The sequence below is a fragment of the Scleropages formosus genome, chromosome 13 (assembly GCF_900964775.1).
Source record: "Scleropages formosus chromosome 13, fSclFor1.1, whole genome shotgun sequence".
Lineage (NCBI taxonomy): Eukaryota > Metazoa > Chordata > Actinopteri > Osteoglossiformes > Osteoglossidae > Scleropages > Scleropages formosus.
In genome coordinates, this window is record NC_041818.1 from 10,390,621 (window position 1) to 10,405,955 (window position 15,335).

Below are 15,335 nucleotides of genomic sequence, written 5' to 3' on the forward strand. Positions count from 1 at the left end.
GGGTGGTGCTACAGGACATGGGCTCGATACCCACTCAGTCTGTGTGGAGTTTGCATGTTCTCCCCATGTCTGCGTGGGTTTCCTTCGGGTGCTCTGGTTTCCTCCCACAGTCCAAAGACATGCTGTTCAGGTTCCCCCATAGTGTGTGAGTGACAGAGAGATTGTGTTCCACTGAGGTATGGATGAGTGAGTGACCCAGTGTAAGTAGTGTATCTAGCAGTGTATGTTACTTTGGTGAATGAGCTGTGTGGGCTGATAACACTACATAGAGTTCACTGGAAATCGCTCTGGAGAAAAGTGTCTGCTAAATAAATAAATGTAATGTAAGTGTAAAAAAGCTGTGGCCTGGGTGAGAGAGTAGCAAACCAACTAACAAATGCAATACACATTTTCGTGGGATGAACTGCTCGACAAAATAGCTCGAAATAATTCTAGGTTCAGCACTTAACACACACACACACATTTTCAGAACCACTCGTCCCATACGGGGTCACGGGGAACCGGAGCCTACCCGGCAACACAGGGTGTAAGGCCGGAGGGGGAGGGGACAGACCTGGGACGGGATACCAGTCCGTCGCAAGGTACCCCAAGTGGGACTTGAACCCCAGACCCACTGGAGAGCAGGATTGTGGTCCAACCCACTGCGCCAACGCACCCCCTACAGCACTTAACACTAATGTAAAAAGTATCTCAAGTTTTCCAATGTCAGGAACTTTATAGTTTCTTAATTTATTTAAAAAAAAAAGACGTTTTTTACAGTAAAATAAAAATGTGTACTTGTTCTTGGACCTGTCCAAATATATGTGAAATAGAGTGGTATGGAATGACCACTGTAGAATGCCCTGTGTGAACAAAATAACAAAGCCCCATATACATTACACGATTAAACTGGGCTCTTTTGTATTTTCCGGCTCAATAAAGAGCTGAAATTGAACGTGAATCTTGAATAGCTGGGCAATAATCCCCTCACTTTCAGAAAAAAATTGTCCCTTCTGTTTTTTTTCTCCAAAATGGTCTCCTTTTGCATTCGATTTGAGAAGCATGCTGCTGAAGTCATGTGACAGGTTATGTTCTTATGTTGCCAAATGAAGAATGTCTATTTTTGTGTCTTACCAGGTGTTCATCAACAGCAAGGGGCTGGTGTACTCAGTCATCCTGCTGCTCGCTTCTGTCTTTCTCACAGTAAGTATAGTGAGGCCGTCTGAAGGGTCAAAGGGCACGTGCAGCGTGTGGGAAAACATGGGAGGTTATGAAACATTCTGGTAAAGCTCTGCTCTGCATGACGCTAAACTTCATTTACTCTGCTAACAAAGCATTATGGGTGGACACATGCCAACAGGAACCCAAGGAAAAGATGGATTTATGGCTCTTGCATGAAAACAGGGAGTTTCTCTGCTTCCTAGAAGATTCCACAGTGTTGCTTGAATGAACTATTCCAAGCCATGAGAATTGTTTTTGCGTGAATACAGGGCTGTGTTATAAAACCAGTTTAAGACTAAACCGATAGAAGTGCTGAGAACATCTTAAACGAGTGTAATGGAGGATAAATAATCATATTAATCGCATCAGAAAGTTCTCGGGTTAGAATCTGAACCACATAATCTCCCGCTAGGAGTGTCACTCCTGAATTTTATACTTTTGAAAAAGTATGTCTTTAATTTTTCAACTAACCTCATGTATTTATATACGATATAAATTGCAAAGGCTGGTGTTGTAATCGTGACCAGGGTTCACATGATAGAAGAGGAGTCTTTTTTTTTTTTTAGAAAACTTTCTTTTTTATTCTCTTTCTCATGCCTTTTTCCAATAAGTATTAATCATCTTAGACAAGCAGCTTTTAGTGCAGTTCATTTGCAGGATCAGGAGGTTGCCCGTGCTGGTCCTAGAGAAGACCTGAATTGCTTCAGTTCAAAACAGTAAACAATGACTAACGTGAGTATGCTGCCCTACACTCCTGTCCAGGTGCTCAGCGTGCACTTCAACCACTGGAAGTTGGACCGGCGTCTCGGTCTGGGCCTCATGCTGCTCTACTGTGTCTTCGTGCTCTGCTCCGTATTCTTCGAGCAGCTGTAGATCCCCGGTGACCAATGGAAGTATTAGAGGCCCAAGCACACACATACTATACAGTGGTACCCTGCACTATTGTCTCTTGAAGAACTTGTGTTGTTTCTTCATTTCTCATCCTGTTGAGTTTAGCCTTTCACAACGGTTTTCACAATTATACCACGATTTACTAGGGTCTGATTCATCAAGTTGTCTATTGCAACACCTAGTTAGCAGATTCTAGATGTATTAAAGCTCTGGTTCAGGACAGAGAATAACTGAAGTGGTTCGAAAGGATCCGTCCTATGTGGCTCTGAGCTGCTTGCCCAAATGATAAGCTGTCCCTTGTCCTGTGACCTGGATGTAGGTGTAGACTCTAGGATTTTAAACCGTTATATTTTCTATGTAAAGGTACAAATGGCACCTGTAACTGTAGCATCAGGTATTGTGAGGTTCCAGAAGACCTGTGTGTACTCTTTTCTCTTGTTTACCTAATTGAGGATGATGGCTGGAGCCAAACCACACATTACACACAGCTCATTGCATTTGGCACCTGCGGTGTAGAGGGATTGCAGTGTAAAGCCACCTTATCAGGTTCCACAGAACATGAAGTGTTGTGCAGTAGAAGTGGGTGGAACTGGATGTTTGGTTTGCAAACCTGTAACTGAAAGGAACATTCCTTCTTCACATAAAATCTATGACCAAGTACAGAATTGGCCTTGAGGGGTTATGCTACAAAAGAACGAGTCACACTTTACCGCTGAAGAACAGTGGCGATCCGATTATTGCTCTGTAAACCAGAAAGAGAACTTGTGGTTGGGATGTGTTAAATAGACATAACCAAGCCCAGAGAGCAACAGTAACAAGTACAAGTGTTACATAGGTCTGTTTCAGAGTTTTCTTTTTTACAGTGATTGGTAACCCTTGTCCTGTTTGCACTCACTGACAGGGATATGAACATTACATTCCAACCTCTACCTCTTCAGATACATTCGTGCATAGCTTTGGCAAAAATAAGTTGACCGCATACCTTTCTAAGCATAACGACTCTACTGTCAGTGTTAAATGGGTTTCGAGGTGCTTGAAATTTTAATATTTTGGATTTCAAGCAAAACAACTGTGTGCTTTGTTGAGTGCAATCGATACCATGATGAAAGCTGGAGCAGAAGCTTGCGTGGCCCATCCAACACCGGGACGAGGACTGAACAGCATTGCGCTGCCATACAGAGATTCGTCTGTTTTTAATCCACACAGGTTGTGCCTTTCTATGTGTAACATATGAAAATGATATTATGTGTGAAAGTCTGACAGGGTTCTGCAGTCACGCCAGGGGCAAATAAATCTGTACGCAAATTTTGCATGAAAAAAACTGAAAGGAAAGTAGATTGACTGCGACATCAGATTAAAGACTGTGGATGTGCTGTAGAGTTGCTGCTGAGGGAATGAACACCTACCTGGCTACAAGAGATCTGAGCACAGCAGTGTGGTAAAACAACTTTTTGCGGTTGCACATAAAAATAATGCTTTAAACAAGAAATGTTAAAGTAGCATTAAAGGTGCTATCTGTACAGGTCCCTATTAGGTATGCTCATCTTTTATAATATGTCCTTGGAATATTAATATTCAATATTAATCAAGAGTGCAGTCTATCTCTTGCTGTAAGGAAAGACTGCAACAAAGACCTAAGGGAGGCACCACAGACGGGGTAAAAAACAAAGGAAAGAGCTCCTAATGGTGAAAAAGACCCCGATTCTAGGCAGCATACAGCAGAGCAGTGCAAAAACTTAAGCGCTGCTCACAACTCACTAGTAGAGGAACCAGCCTCCTCCAGACTTGGAACTTCAGGCCGTCTTGGGTCTTAACATAGCTGTTCAGCGATCAGTCAGTCCAGCGACGCAGAGACCTGAGCGTTATAACCTTGGTCTGAACGTGAAGAGCAAGGTCCACATGTTTTCAGCCCACAGGCTTCCGATATGTTTCAGCATCGTGCTGTCCATCTGCCTCCTGATGGCCCAGAATGTAATTAAAGACATATTGATCACAACATGCCGGACTTGTGACATGAAAATGGGGCACTAATGGAGAAATATAATGGAATAAGTGAGACGTATATTGTCAAATCCGTTTTGAGTCAGAAATGATCTCAATGAGAAGTGTTTGGTCATATTGCCCCGCCTGGATGCTGCCTGAGCCACCGAGAGTTCATTTTGTACAGAATTTCATACAAACTGGCCTAGAACCTTAAGAAGCAATTATTTAGATGTTAATGAAACTGCATCTTGGCTGTAGACAAAGTAAAACGGAGTAGATGAATAACAGTGGTTACTCCTATAGTGCAATCATGGTTCATCCTGTTGTTTCCCACTGAATCCTCAAAAGATCTTTTCTCCTGCCAGACTCACACATGAACTAATGCCTCCCCATCAACACCTGACTTCAGTTCATGCCTTTGCAACATCTTAAGAAAATTCTGTAGGCTTTTCCTTTGTGAATCGCTCATCTTTATCAAGACATACTCATCTTTTAATTGCATTCAATAAGCGATATAAACCGTGAAATTCCGATAAGAGGTACTTGACGTTGAAAACACCGTCAAGCGTTCCCTCTTACATCTGCAGAATTCAGCCTGACAAGTCTCTTTTTGCAGGAAAAAATAAAAACTTCCAAACATTTAATAAGGGTTTTGAATAGGTATATTGCTACACTTGTTTATATATTTTTCAGTCGCCACTTTTGATACCTTGCGTAGGGTTTGATGTTACAGTTTGTTGAGTTGAGTACGACTGAATACAAAGATAGAATTTCATTGAGTATTATTAAATTGGGCGAGTCTGCAGAAACCTCACATTTATCTTTGCTAAGTGTTTACTAAATCTTTTACATAGTTTTATAAGAATAAATGTCAAAAGGTGAGTAGTTATATTTGTGATGTATTTTAAAATGAAATCATAATTGTGTATGCTTATATTTCATGATGTTACCTGTACTTCTTGTAATACCTGTGGATTTTAAGATGTTTATTTATTTGATTTTAATTGCTTAAGAAGGATTCTTTTAAAAAATATTTAATATCTAGTTTAAATTCTGTCATATTGGAAACCTCACTGACATACTTGGGAAATCACTGTTCTGTTTTGTAAACCCATGTAAATACAGAGTATGATGTAGATAGATTCAGACTTCTGGATATTTTTGTTGTTCCTGGTGAATCCTGTGAAAAAAAAAAAAAAAACAGTCTACACACAGACACACCCACCCACACCCTCTGCAAGTTGCACACAGGCAGCACTTGATTCTTCATTCTGTTATTGAAGGAAATGTTTGAAATATCCTGTTTTGCTCTCTTTGGGAAATTTGCTCTGTGTTCATGTCTACTTCACGTTCTCATAAATTTATGTTATGCCACAGAGCAGCTGTCATAGTGGAGGCTTCATCCCTGCAGAGCTCTTCAACTTAGTGGGGTCCTCACAGCCAGCAGGGTGATCGTTGTAGGAAGCCCACTGGTAAAAAGCCAATACTTGTCATGGCTTTGAGTCCATTGCCAATGGCTGGTTTGAAATCTGACAATATCTAATAGAATTTATTGAATAAGATGGATAGTTAACTTTAAAAGTCACGACTACCATTTAAGAGTGTTGCTCGTTGCCTGTCCCTGGTGTGTCTAACACACATTTACTAAGGTGATCAAGTTTAGGGCACTAGACCTGGGACATAAAGGAGAAAGTATAGCCCTTTTCCAATTCCCAACCGTTGCAGACATTGAACCTTGCTTATTGTCATGATGTGTCTGGTTTGACACCTTCTGGGTTTCCTCATGCTGGTCAGGCTGTTACTTTAGCTGTGCTGCATTCCTTCATTACTGCCGTTTTGTTCTCTAACCACACAGTAGTGCTCTTACTGTCGCTTCTCACGCTCTTACTTCATGTTTTAAACTGTTGCTGTAGTAGGTCACACCAGAACTGTTCAGACTTTGCATTTTGAGTCATTTCCATTTAATGTACTGGCCAAAATATGTCAGACAATGAATACACTCTACAAGGGTACACTTGAAATGTCAAATGACTGTTTTGTTAAGTCGTTATCGGTTGTAAAAGTAGATCTAGTTTGAGCTAGTAAAAGCTAGGTTCCTTGATGTCTTTGAAAAGCCTCTGCAGACTGATGAGGTGCTGAGTCTATGAGACAAAAGCGAAGGAGAAAAGGAAGCATGGGACACCTAGATCTCTGGATCTCATGACAATGGAGTGCTGTGACTGTTAGGCTTCAGCTGCAGCTTCCTGAAGGACATTATACCAAACTTTGTTTCAAAGTGAAACGTGTTCCTGCTGCACTGATGACTTTCCTTCTTTTCATTTTCTTTGCCCATGTTCCATGCCTGCTCTCCGTCATCTTTCTTTAGTTGTCTGGAAGATTAAACAGCGACTGAGGGGGTTTTAGAGTCGGTAGATCTTGGTACAGAAAATGTAGGGGACGCTTTTCAGTTTCACACCAGTCGTCCCAGCAGCAGGCGCAGAGCATCCTCAGCTCTGGTTAACATCTCTTAACTGGCATGCGTCCACTGCTGCGATCACCTACCCGTGCTTCAGGGAACGGTGGAAGAACCGTGAGATGCACATCCCCCCTGCAGAGCTACGGAGCTTTACAAGTCTCCCCCAGACCACTTCCCCCTGGAATTACAACACAGAGAGGGTCACGAGTCTGCAGCTGGAGACCAAGTGTGAAGAAATTGTTTAAATGTGGAGCAGGAGAGCTGGAGCCTGGTATGCTAACACCATTTTGTCGAAGTGTGTTTTAGAGGCAGCGGTGGTCCTCCCTGTAAGGCAGTTTCCCTTCATTTAATTTAACTTAACTTAATTTAATTTAATTTAATTTAATTTAAGTTTTGTAAAGTGCTTGTATCTTTTGAAGAACTTTGGCTGTACGGTGTCGAGTGCAATAAACAAGGTTTGTGCAATAATTATTAAATTGATTTTTCTCTCTAGCTGGAAGCAGCCACATACAAAATAAAAAGTGTGTCTGTGTTTCAAGACTCCATACAATGTGACTGTAACCTTCTGCATGTTCTACCATTTCTGTGACGAATGCATTTATTAGTCCAAATGAAAAATTAAAATCTGATATTGAAATATCAACCTAATATGTACATAGGCACATACACACATACACACACATACACACACATACATACATATACACACACAAAGTGTAGGACAAAATCCCCCCTAGGATTGGACCCCACGCACACAAGACAGTCAGCCCTGCAGCTTCAGATTTGTCATAGGCCTACAGCTCCAGCCTTATTCTCACCCATATGCCAAATACTTACTGTTTCAGGTAAGTCGTTGACCTTGAAATGCCCTTGGTGTGTGTGACGGTCAAGTGCCCTGTGATGGGGTGGCACCCATGCCCTTCCTTGGGCTCTCCGCTTTCTGGGATCAGCTCTGAATTACCGCAGCCCTTAGTGGGTAAACATTAGCTGATCATTGATGGATGGATGTCGAGTGCAGTTATAGCCTACTGCAGGTTTTACTGCTCTTTCAGGTTTTGGACTTCAGAAAATGATTTTTTTACTGATACACACACACACACACACACACACACACACACACACACACACACACACAGCCAAGCAGGGTTGCAACGAACCGGAGCCTAACCCGGCAACGCGTGGCGGAAGGCTGGAGGGGACACACCCAGGACAGGACGCCAGTCCATCGCAGGTCATCCCAATCAGGACTTGAACCCCGGACCCACCTGAGAGCAGGACCAGGCCAAACTGGCTGCACCACCCCCATCCCCCGTTCCTGACATCTAGAGAAGTGAAAATTCCCCCACTTCCGCACTTGACAATGTTTTCTATGTTTGTTTTTATTTTTGTTCTTAAATGATTTTCCCATGTAGTAAATGTACACAGAGGTTTTGTGGGGAATAAACAACTACTTGCCCGGGGATCAGTGGCAGAGCCAAACTTAGCCTCAGCCTGCGTCCACTGAACACGTCCTCGGAAACAAATAATGACAGCGACCTGAGCAACTGCCTCCCAGAAACTGGACCACATGTCCATGTTGTGCCTTATTTCTGTGCTACTCTGCTGCTAAATCAGTGTTGTGAAATTCTGATGAGTGCATCACCAGGGTTTCAGGGTGTGCCATATACCCCATGTGGAAATGGGAAATTAGAGTGAAATTAAAATTACTATCAAAGTTTGCATTTTTCCATATAAGGTGCCTATAAAAAGTGTGGTTCCCCTTTGACTTTTTCACATTTCATTCCCTTACAGTATAGAACCCTTTTCAGCTGGGAATTTTTGCCACTCATCAATACAAAGCACTCAATAATGTCAAAGTGAAAAAAAATCCAGACATTTAAAATTGCTTAAAATAAATTACTTAATTACTAAAATTACTTAAAAATAAAAAACAGAGAACAACCGAATGCGTAAGTAGTCAGCCCCCTTACTTTGACACACCAAAATTGCTTATTGTGCTGTAGCATAACTTCAAAAAAGTTGAAAACTTTTGATTACTTTTAAAAAGGTGAACATGTTTTATAGGTGCTGTCTAAATGTCCTTGGTTGTGCAAAACATAGATTATAAAAGCAGTTTTTTGGCCTTGCGCCAATAGTTTACAGAATAAAGATACTGCCATTTAAATCTTTAAAAGAACTCAAAAATATTTCATAAAATAATAAACACATCTAAAAGTGTATTAAAAACGTTAAATATTTAGTTTGTGAAATTTTAAAGTGTTAGTAATTCATCCCATAATTTTCACAGATGGAGAGATTCGCATTCGGCACAGGCAGACCTACGTGAGCTAAAAGGGATTATTTCCAGTCGTGCCACAAATCAGGATCTACAGTACAAACAGGTGAGTCATAGTATTTTTTCTTTGTCACATGTTTCTGCACCAAAGTTTTTTTTTTTAAAATCAGATATAAAAAGACTGAATGAAAAGAAATTAAATTCAACCACCTACCTTCTTATTTGATCATCGCAGTGTACTAGTGTAACATTTCCGGTTTTAACACACGGTTTTTAGTAGTGTACTTCAATATATGATTTTCACACCGAATTCTGAATTAGCCCACCGTATCATACTTTGCAAGATTATACTTGACAGATTTCATTGCTAACTTCAAACAGCTATAGCTCTTAGTAATTGTTTTTCCTAGATGAAGTATCTTAAAGCTTGTCTTTCCTCTTAAAGACAGAGAATTTGATTTTTTTCTGTGGAATAAAAAGCTGAAAGCAACCAGTGCTGCGACGGCGTGCCATGATGAGACCGTGTGTACAGTCACCCCCCCCCCCCCCCCAACCCCAGCCATTTATCTGCATCGTATGTTTGTCTTGAGAGCTTAACCAGCAGACAGCAACCCCTGGACCAGTTAATGAGTAACTGGTGGGCCTTCATCCAACGCCACTTCCTCTTCACGCCGCTGTCACCTGAACTCCGACTCCCAGCCAAGTGCCATCAAGCATTTAAATGTAACATTTTTTTGAAGAAAAGTAAACACAGGCATAACACAACAAAAAAGGAGGATGTGTTTGTAATCGTACTTTGCATTTTTAATAACGCTGAATGCACCACAGACACACAGGCCATCGATTACACAGATTTTCTCACAATAATAGCAAATTAGGGGCATTTTTATCGAATCCCTTTACGCACGAGGTTCTTCAAATTACGCACCAAGAAACCTTTCTTTTCGTCCAGTTATACAGCGCAATATGAGATCCGTGACACTGACTGCGTGTTCACCTGTAGGGGTCTTACCTGTGGCCATTCTAGAGTTCAGCCATCATTGCACCCGTGAGCTCTGCCTCTGAAACCCCGCGCACATCACTCTGCTTTGCGCTGCTCTAGTGTCCCTGTGTCTGTCTGTCACCTCCTTTCTCTGTCCAGGGGAAGAACACGTTCAAACGTGCGTGTCCACGAGGCTCAAAGCTCTTATATTACGGGCATGACGTAGCCATAACGATATCCCCGACAATAAGGAACTGATGGCTGTTTGGACCTTGTCGGGGTTTGATCCTCCGGATCACCCGGAGGTAACAAGAAGGAACAAGGTGGTGACCCGCACGGACCGGACCAGAACTAACACGGCGGCGGGTTCTTAACGTCCGATTGTGTCTTCGTTATGTTTTCTCTTTGATTCATAGACCCTCGCGGCGCATGAGAAACATTTCCGAATTCAACCAGTGTTTCGTGTGGTAAATCTACAGTTCTGCATTTTTTTCCTTCCTTTTCAATTTTTTCCAGTTAAAAACTGTGCAGTGCCCAGATATGAAATGTAGGCCCGTCCTCCTTAGAAAAAGAGCAATTATATTATCAAATTGTCTTTGCAGGTTTAGGGGAAAGACTGTGTATATCTCATATGAGAATAAAAATGCATGAATTAAGAAGAAGGAAAAAAAACCTTTCTCTCTCCACCTCAAAAATAAATCAAGGGTCAGGCTAATAATGTTCACCTCTGTATTAATTATCACGTGCTCCATCCATCTAGTAAGAAACGCATGGGTTTGTTTGGCAGAAAAAGGTAATAGACGCAGCGGAGCACTTCCCCGTTACCTGGGGAAGGAAGCTTAGCATCGTTGATCTTAATAAAGCTTCAGTAATCATGTTGTAAATGATGCGGGTTTGGATAGAAGCTGACGCCGGTGCGATAATAAATTATAATGTAAGAAGAATGTTCAGACTGGAGTAAATAAAGAAAAGAGTGGCTAGAGAGGACAGAGGAGTGCTCCCGTTGCTCGGATAGACCCGCACAAGCCAAGGAGGAGGAAGGAGGAGGAAGAGGAGGAGGGAGTGGAAGGACGGACACGGACGGGACAGCAGGTCCCGCTTTGTGCGGAGCGACCGAGTGAGACGCTGTTTTACACCTGTCGGTGGGCAGGAGCCCTTCCTTCGCCATGCAGCAGAGGCACAGAGAGGGACGGGCGGAGACAGCAGGGGAAAGGCAGGGACAGCCAGGACAGGGACAGGGACAGGGACAGGGACAGAGAGAGGAACACGGCCATCCCTCGGTCAGCCACTAACTAAGTGCTGCTGGTGCTCTCACTCTCAGTCTCACGCGGCGCGGTCCCTGCCTGCGTCCGACAGGAATCCAGCGCAGCTTCAGCGCAGCTCAGCGCAGACGACGAATGGTCTCGGAAAGCGCGCCGGACGGACGGACGGACCGGACGCCCTTCGATCCTCCACAGAGTCTGTCCGGTAAGCGACGCTTGACTGGGATGCGCGCTCTCGCCTCGTCTCGCGCTGAAACGTCAAACGATCGACTCCCTTCCACTTCAAGACTTGTTGCTCCCACCTCCGTCCCTGCTTGTGTCGCGCGCGCGCGCTTGAAGGCGAGACGAGAGCGCGGGTCTTTTTCGCGGCCATGCGTGCGGCGTTACTTACTCACTGCTCACCCGGCGACACCTGATCTGATCCTTCCTTGCTTGCTCCTCTTCTGCGTGGCTCCGTAGGGACAAAGTAAGTGTTTCTCTCTGAGGAGCAGTGAGAGTGAGTGAGTGAGTGAGTGAGTGACATCAGATCATCTTTACTGAAAGTTCCCAGTCGAGCGGCGGTGGTGCTTCTGCGCTGTTTTGGTAACAGTCGCAGTGACAGAGTGTATCGAGACAGTGTGTATTCGGTGTGTATTTGAATGAGAGTGTGTATTCACAGAGTGTGCTGAGATTGCGTATCCAGAGTGTGCTGAGAGTGTATATTCAGAGTGTATTGAGAGTATGTATTCACAGAGTGTGCTGAGATTGCGTATCCACACCAGAGTGTATTGAGAGTGTGTATTCAGTGTGTATTCAGAGTGTACAGTGACGGTGTTCTGAGAGAGTGCATTGAAGCATCAGTAGGTAAAGATGTGAGTAATGGAGCTTGCGATGATGTCAGCAACGACACACAGCACCAGGTAGGACCTTCATGAAAAAAGTGTTTGTTTGAACACCTTCCTGTGATCCCGCACCGCTTCAGCGCTTCTCGTTTTCTCTCACGTCAAGAGGAACCGCTCGGCTGTGAACTGGGCTCCTTCGGGCTCGGGTTCCGGTGCGCCAAGGCGGTGCCGGTAGGGCCGGCGGTCGGTGTGCTGTTCGGTGCTGCTCTCTTACGGTCTGAAGGTTCCAGGTTTGAATCCCCGACCTGCCTCTAGGAACCTCGAGGAAGACACTCTCAACCGCGCCGGTAAAAATCCATAAACGTGTGAAATATTTTCGATATTTGGAAATGTTTGCAAAGGTGAATAATATTGTGCTGAATGTATGAAAAGATCCTCCAGCGCTCTCCACAGGACAGTGATGCTTTCCACCGCTCGCTGGGATGAGTCTAGCAGGGACTGTAAAGGCTCTTCTCTACACCCTGTCTTCTGGGAACCATCGGCACAATTACCTGCTCTGGTTGGCTTACATGGACGTACCTGGAAAGCAAACAGATAAAGGAGCAAATAAGGGCTTGGTGCGCGAAACCACGCATCCTGGTTCGCTTTCGAGATGAAATACGAAGAATTTCCATCAAAAGAAAGATGCGTAGATGTTGCGTCTGATTTCGTACCCGCAACTTTTTCTCTGGCATTTTTTACTTCTGCTCCCTCTGACCACAGTCTTAGCCGGTCAGTAATTTTTACGTTTAACGTTCACAACACTGCTAAGGGGGTTTGTGGGACCCTGTCAACTTCTGAGTGGAAAGGATGCAGTTGATTGACCCGCAAAAAGTAACTGTTGGACTTCGACAAGTAAAAGACGAGTAGCTGGCAGGCGAGTAGGACTTGAGCTTCCATAGCGTGTTATCAAGAGTGAAAAGCAGATTAGTGGACGGCCTCGCAACGAAGTGGTAAAACAAGCATGGGATGGACGAGTGCCAGAAAGGTGGTCAAATATCTTGGTGTTGTTATTGTGGGAGCCAAACATAAGAATGTAAAATCATTGTATGTTTTCTATGTGTGTGCGCATACTGTGTGCATAATGCCTCTTTGAGTTCCCATGAGACAGGGCGCAGCGGGTTGGACCGGGTCCTGCTCTCTGGGGGGTCTGGGGTTCGAGTCCCACTTGGGGTGCCTTATGATGGACTGGCGCCCCGTCCTGGGTGTGTCCCCTCCAGCCCTGCACGCACCCTGTGTTGCTGGTTTAGGCTCCGGTTTGCTGTGACCCCACTTGGAGCAGGTGGCTTCAGACAATGTGTGTGTGTGTTATCACAGACACTAAAATTATTTACCAGGATGTTTATAAGCACATCTGAGTGACAGGATTATAGAAGTGAAAATAGCAACGGTACCAGAAACAAATAGGTGTGATGAGTGACACTCATTAAATATATGACTTTATATACAGTATAACTTTATGATATATACCATATCACCAGTGCAGACCTAGTTATACATAGTTAATGTAGAAGCTGAATACCAGCAATAAAAACTTAATGTCCTTTTCAGTGCTGTACGGGTTATGATGCAAACTCAACACACACACACACACAACATCCAAAGCTGCTTGTCTCCTACAGGGAGACGCCAGTCCATTGCAAGGCACCCCAAGCAGGACTCGAACCCCTGACCCAACAGAGAGCAGGCCCCGGCCAAACCCATTGTGCCACCGCACCCCCTATGTCTCTGATAACCTGCGTCAAATTTTAAATGTTCGAAAGAGCAAACACCACATAAAATTCCTACACAGAAGTACAGAGTATGTGAGCTCAGGTCAGTCCTGCCTTACTGGTCGGTCTCATAAGTGCCGTCTGTGGTCGTGCCATCAGTTACTTAGCCTTAAAAAAGATTTTAAATGCAAGGATTTATATAATGGCACTTCCTATTTTACAGATAAACATTCATGTTAAATATATATCACATTTTACTATAATAATATTACAATAATGTATGCAGGTTTAAATTCTTTATAATTAAATGTATATAGTTTTTTTATTTTTTAAACTTTGTCAGAGCAGCCGAAAAACTACAGCGTTGTTAAAAATGTGAAAGTGTGCTCAGATCTTAATTAAAATCTCAATCCAGCATAAAGAATAAAAATGTTTCAAGTAAAGTTGTGGTATCTGGGCACATTTTTCTCATGTTACCGGCACACCTGTTCGAGTGCTTGTAATGGGTTCGGAAAAGGTTTAAAAATATGATGATTCCTCCCTGATGCCTGAGCAAGAAGTTAAGATCCGAGATGTAGACCAGACCAGACGAGACAAACTTTTCTTTTTCGTACCTTAACAATTTCATTCTTTTCTCTGTATCCCCTATAACGCCGCGGCTCCTCCTTACTTTAACAGGCTCTAGCTGGAAATCTTAAAGAAGCGAGAATAAAACAATTTATCATTCATAAAGACACTAAAGGGCCTAAGACGATGTTAACGAAATTGCATAAAGGAACGGTGGAGGGAGAGAGGTGACAAACTGTGGACTTCTGGTGCCGACGCTCGGTGTCCCCAAACCTTTGGATACGAGAGCAAAGCAGAAGCGGTGCCGATTGTTCACCATCAGCATGCGGTGAGCGTGGGAACCCAGTAGGTTTGAGGATCTTGGCGGTTTAACGGAGAAGAGTCACTGTCAACATTACCATCTCCTGATTTCTTTGTTGGCTGTGACTCTTTCCTGCCGTCAGGTGCTCTTTCTGTGGAAAAGCATCCCTGTCAAACGGAGACCTGTCACGTCAAAAAGCGGCACGTGGCATTCGCGAGGTCAGCCTCACGACCGGTAGTGACGCCGAACCGGAGAGGTCGGTAAAAGTGACGTAATGGTAGTAAAAAAACGGTAAAGAGAAGACCATGTTAGGCGAAGCTCGTTTTCGTGCGACGCGCCGGAGTGCTCTGAGCGTCCGTTGGCCGCGCTTATGGGCTTAGTGCGGCAGCCGTGTCTGCGGTGTCTCTCAGACTGTCACAGCGCTGCCGGAGTTTTGCAGGTGTATTTCGTTGGTCGCAGCACTGACAATGTCGTTTTCCGCCGCTCTGTTCTCTCCTCCCGTTGTGTCCGAGAGAAAAGGCCCGTTCGACCGTTTCGGCGCGTAATTCGCGCTTCGTGTCTCTGTACTCAAAATGCAAGGTAATAACCTCACAGCACGCACCCTATTGCTCACAATGTGGGACTATTAGTCCACATCCCCTCCCCCGTTCAGAAACACGGTTCTTTACCTTTCCAGAAGGCCAACCTCATCTGACGAGAGCCTAAAAACAGACGGAAACCTTGAAACTTTCAGTTCCGCTAATTTCATCTGTGTGTAGAATAAAGTTACCTTCTGGACATGGTGTCCTTTACCGTGTATCTAAAATGAAATTGTATGAGTGGAAAAATGGAAACGCGGTAATATTGA

The 15,335-nt window shown here is 43.8% G+C and overlaps 1 protein-coding gene across 3 annotated transcripts in view; it reads left to right on the plus strand.

Moving 5' to 3' along the window:
• Positions 1-2,624, plus strand: part of slc24a6a (solute carrier family 24 member 6a) — a 35,801-nt gene extending 33,177 nt beyond the window's left edge. Inside the window, exons 15-16 of one of the 3 annotated variants that reach the window (XM_029257494.1) lie at positions 1,117-1,182; positions 1,963-2,624. In XM_029257494.1, coding sequence (XP_029113327.1) covers positions 1,117-1,182; positions 1,963-2,287 — 391 coding nt within the window. In that variant the 3' untranslated portion in view covers positions 2,288-2,624. Of the gene's footprint in view, positions 1-1,116; positions 1,258-1,962 lie in introns of those variants that run through there. The other 2 variants (XM_029257495.1, XM_029257496.1) reach the window with 2 other exon arrangements.
• Positions 2,625-15,335: the final 12,711 nt, after the last annotated feature.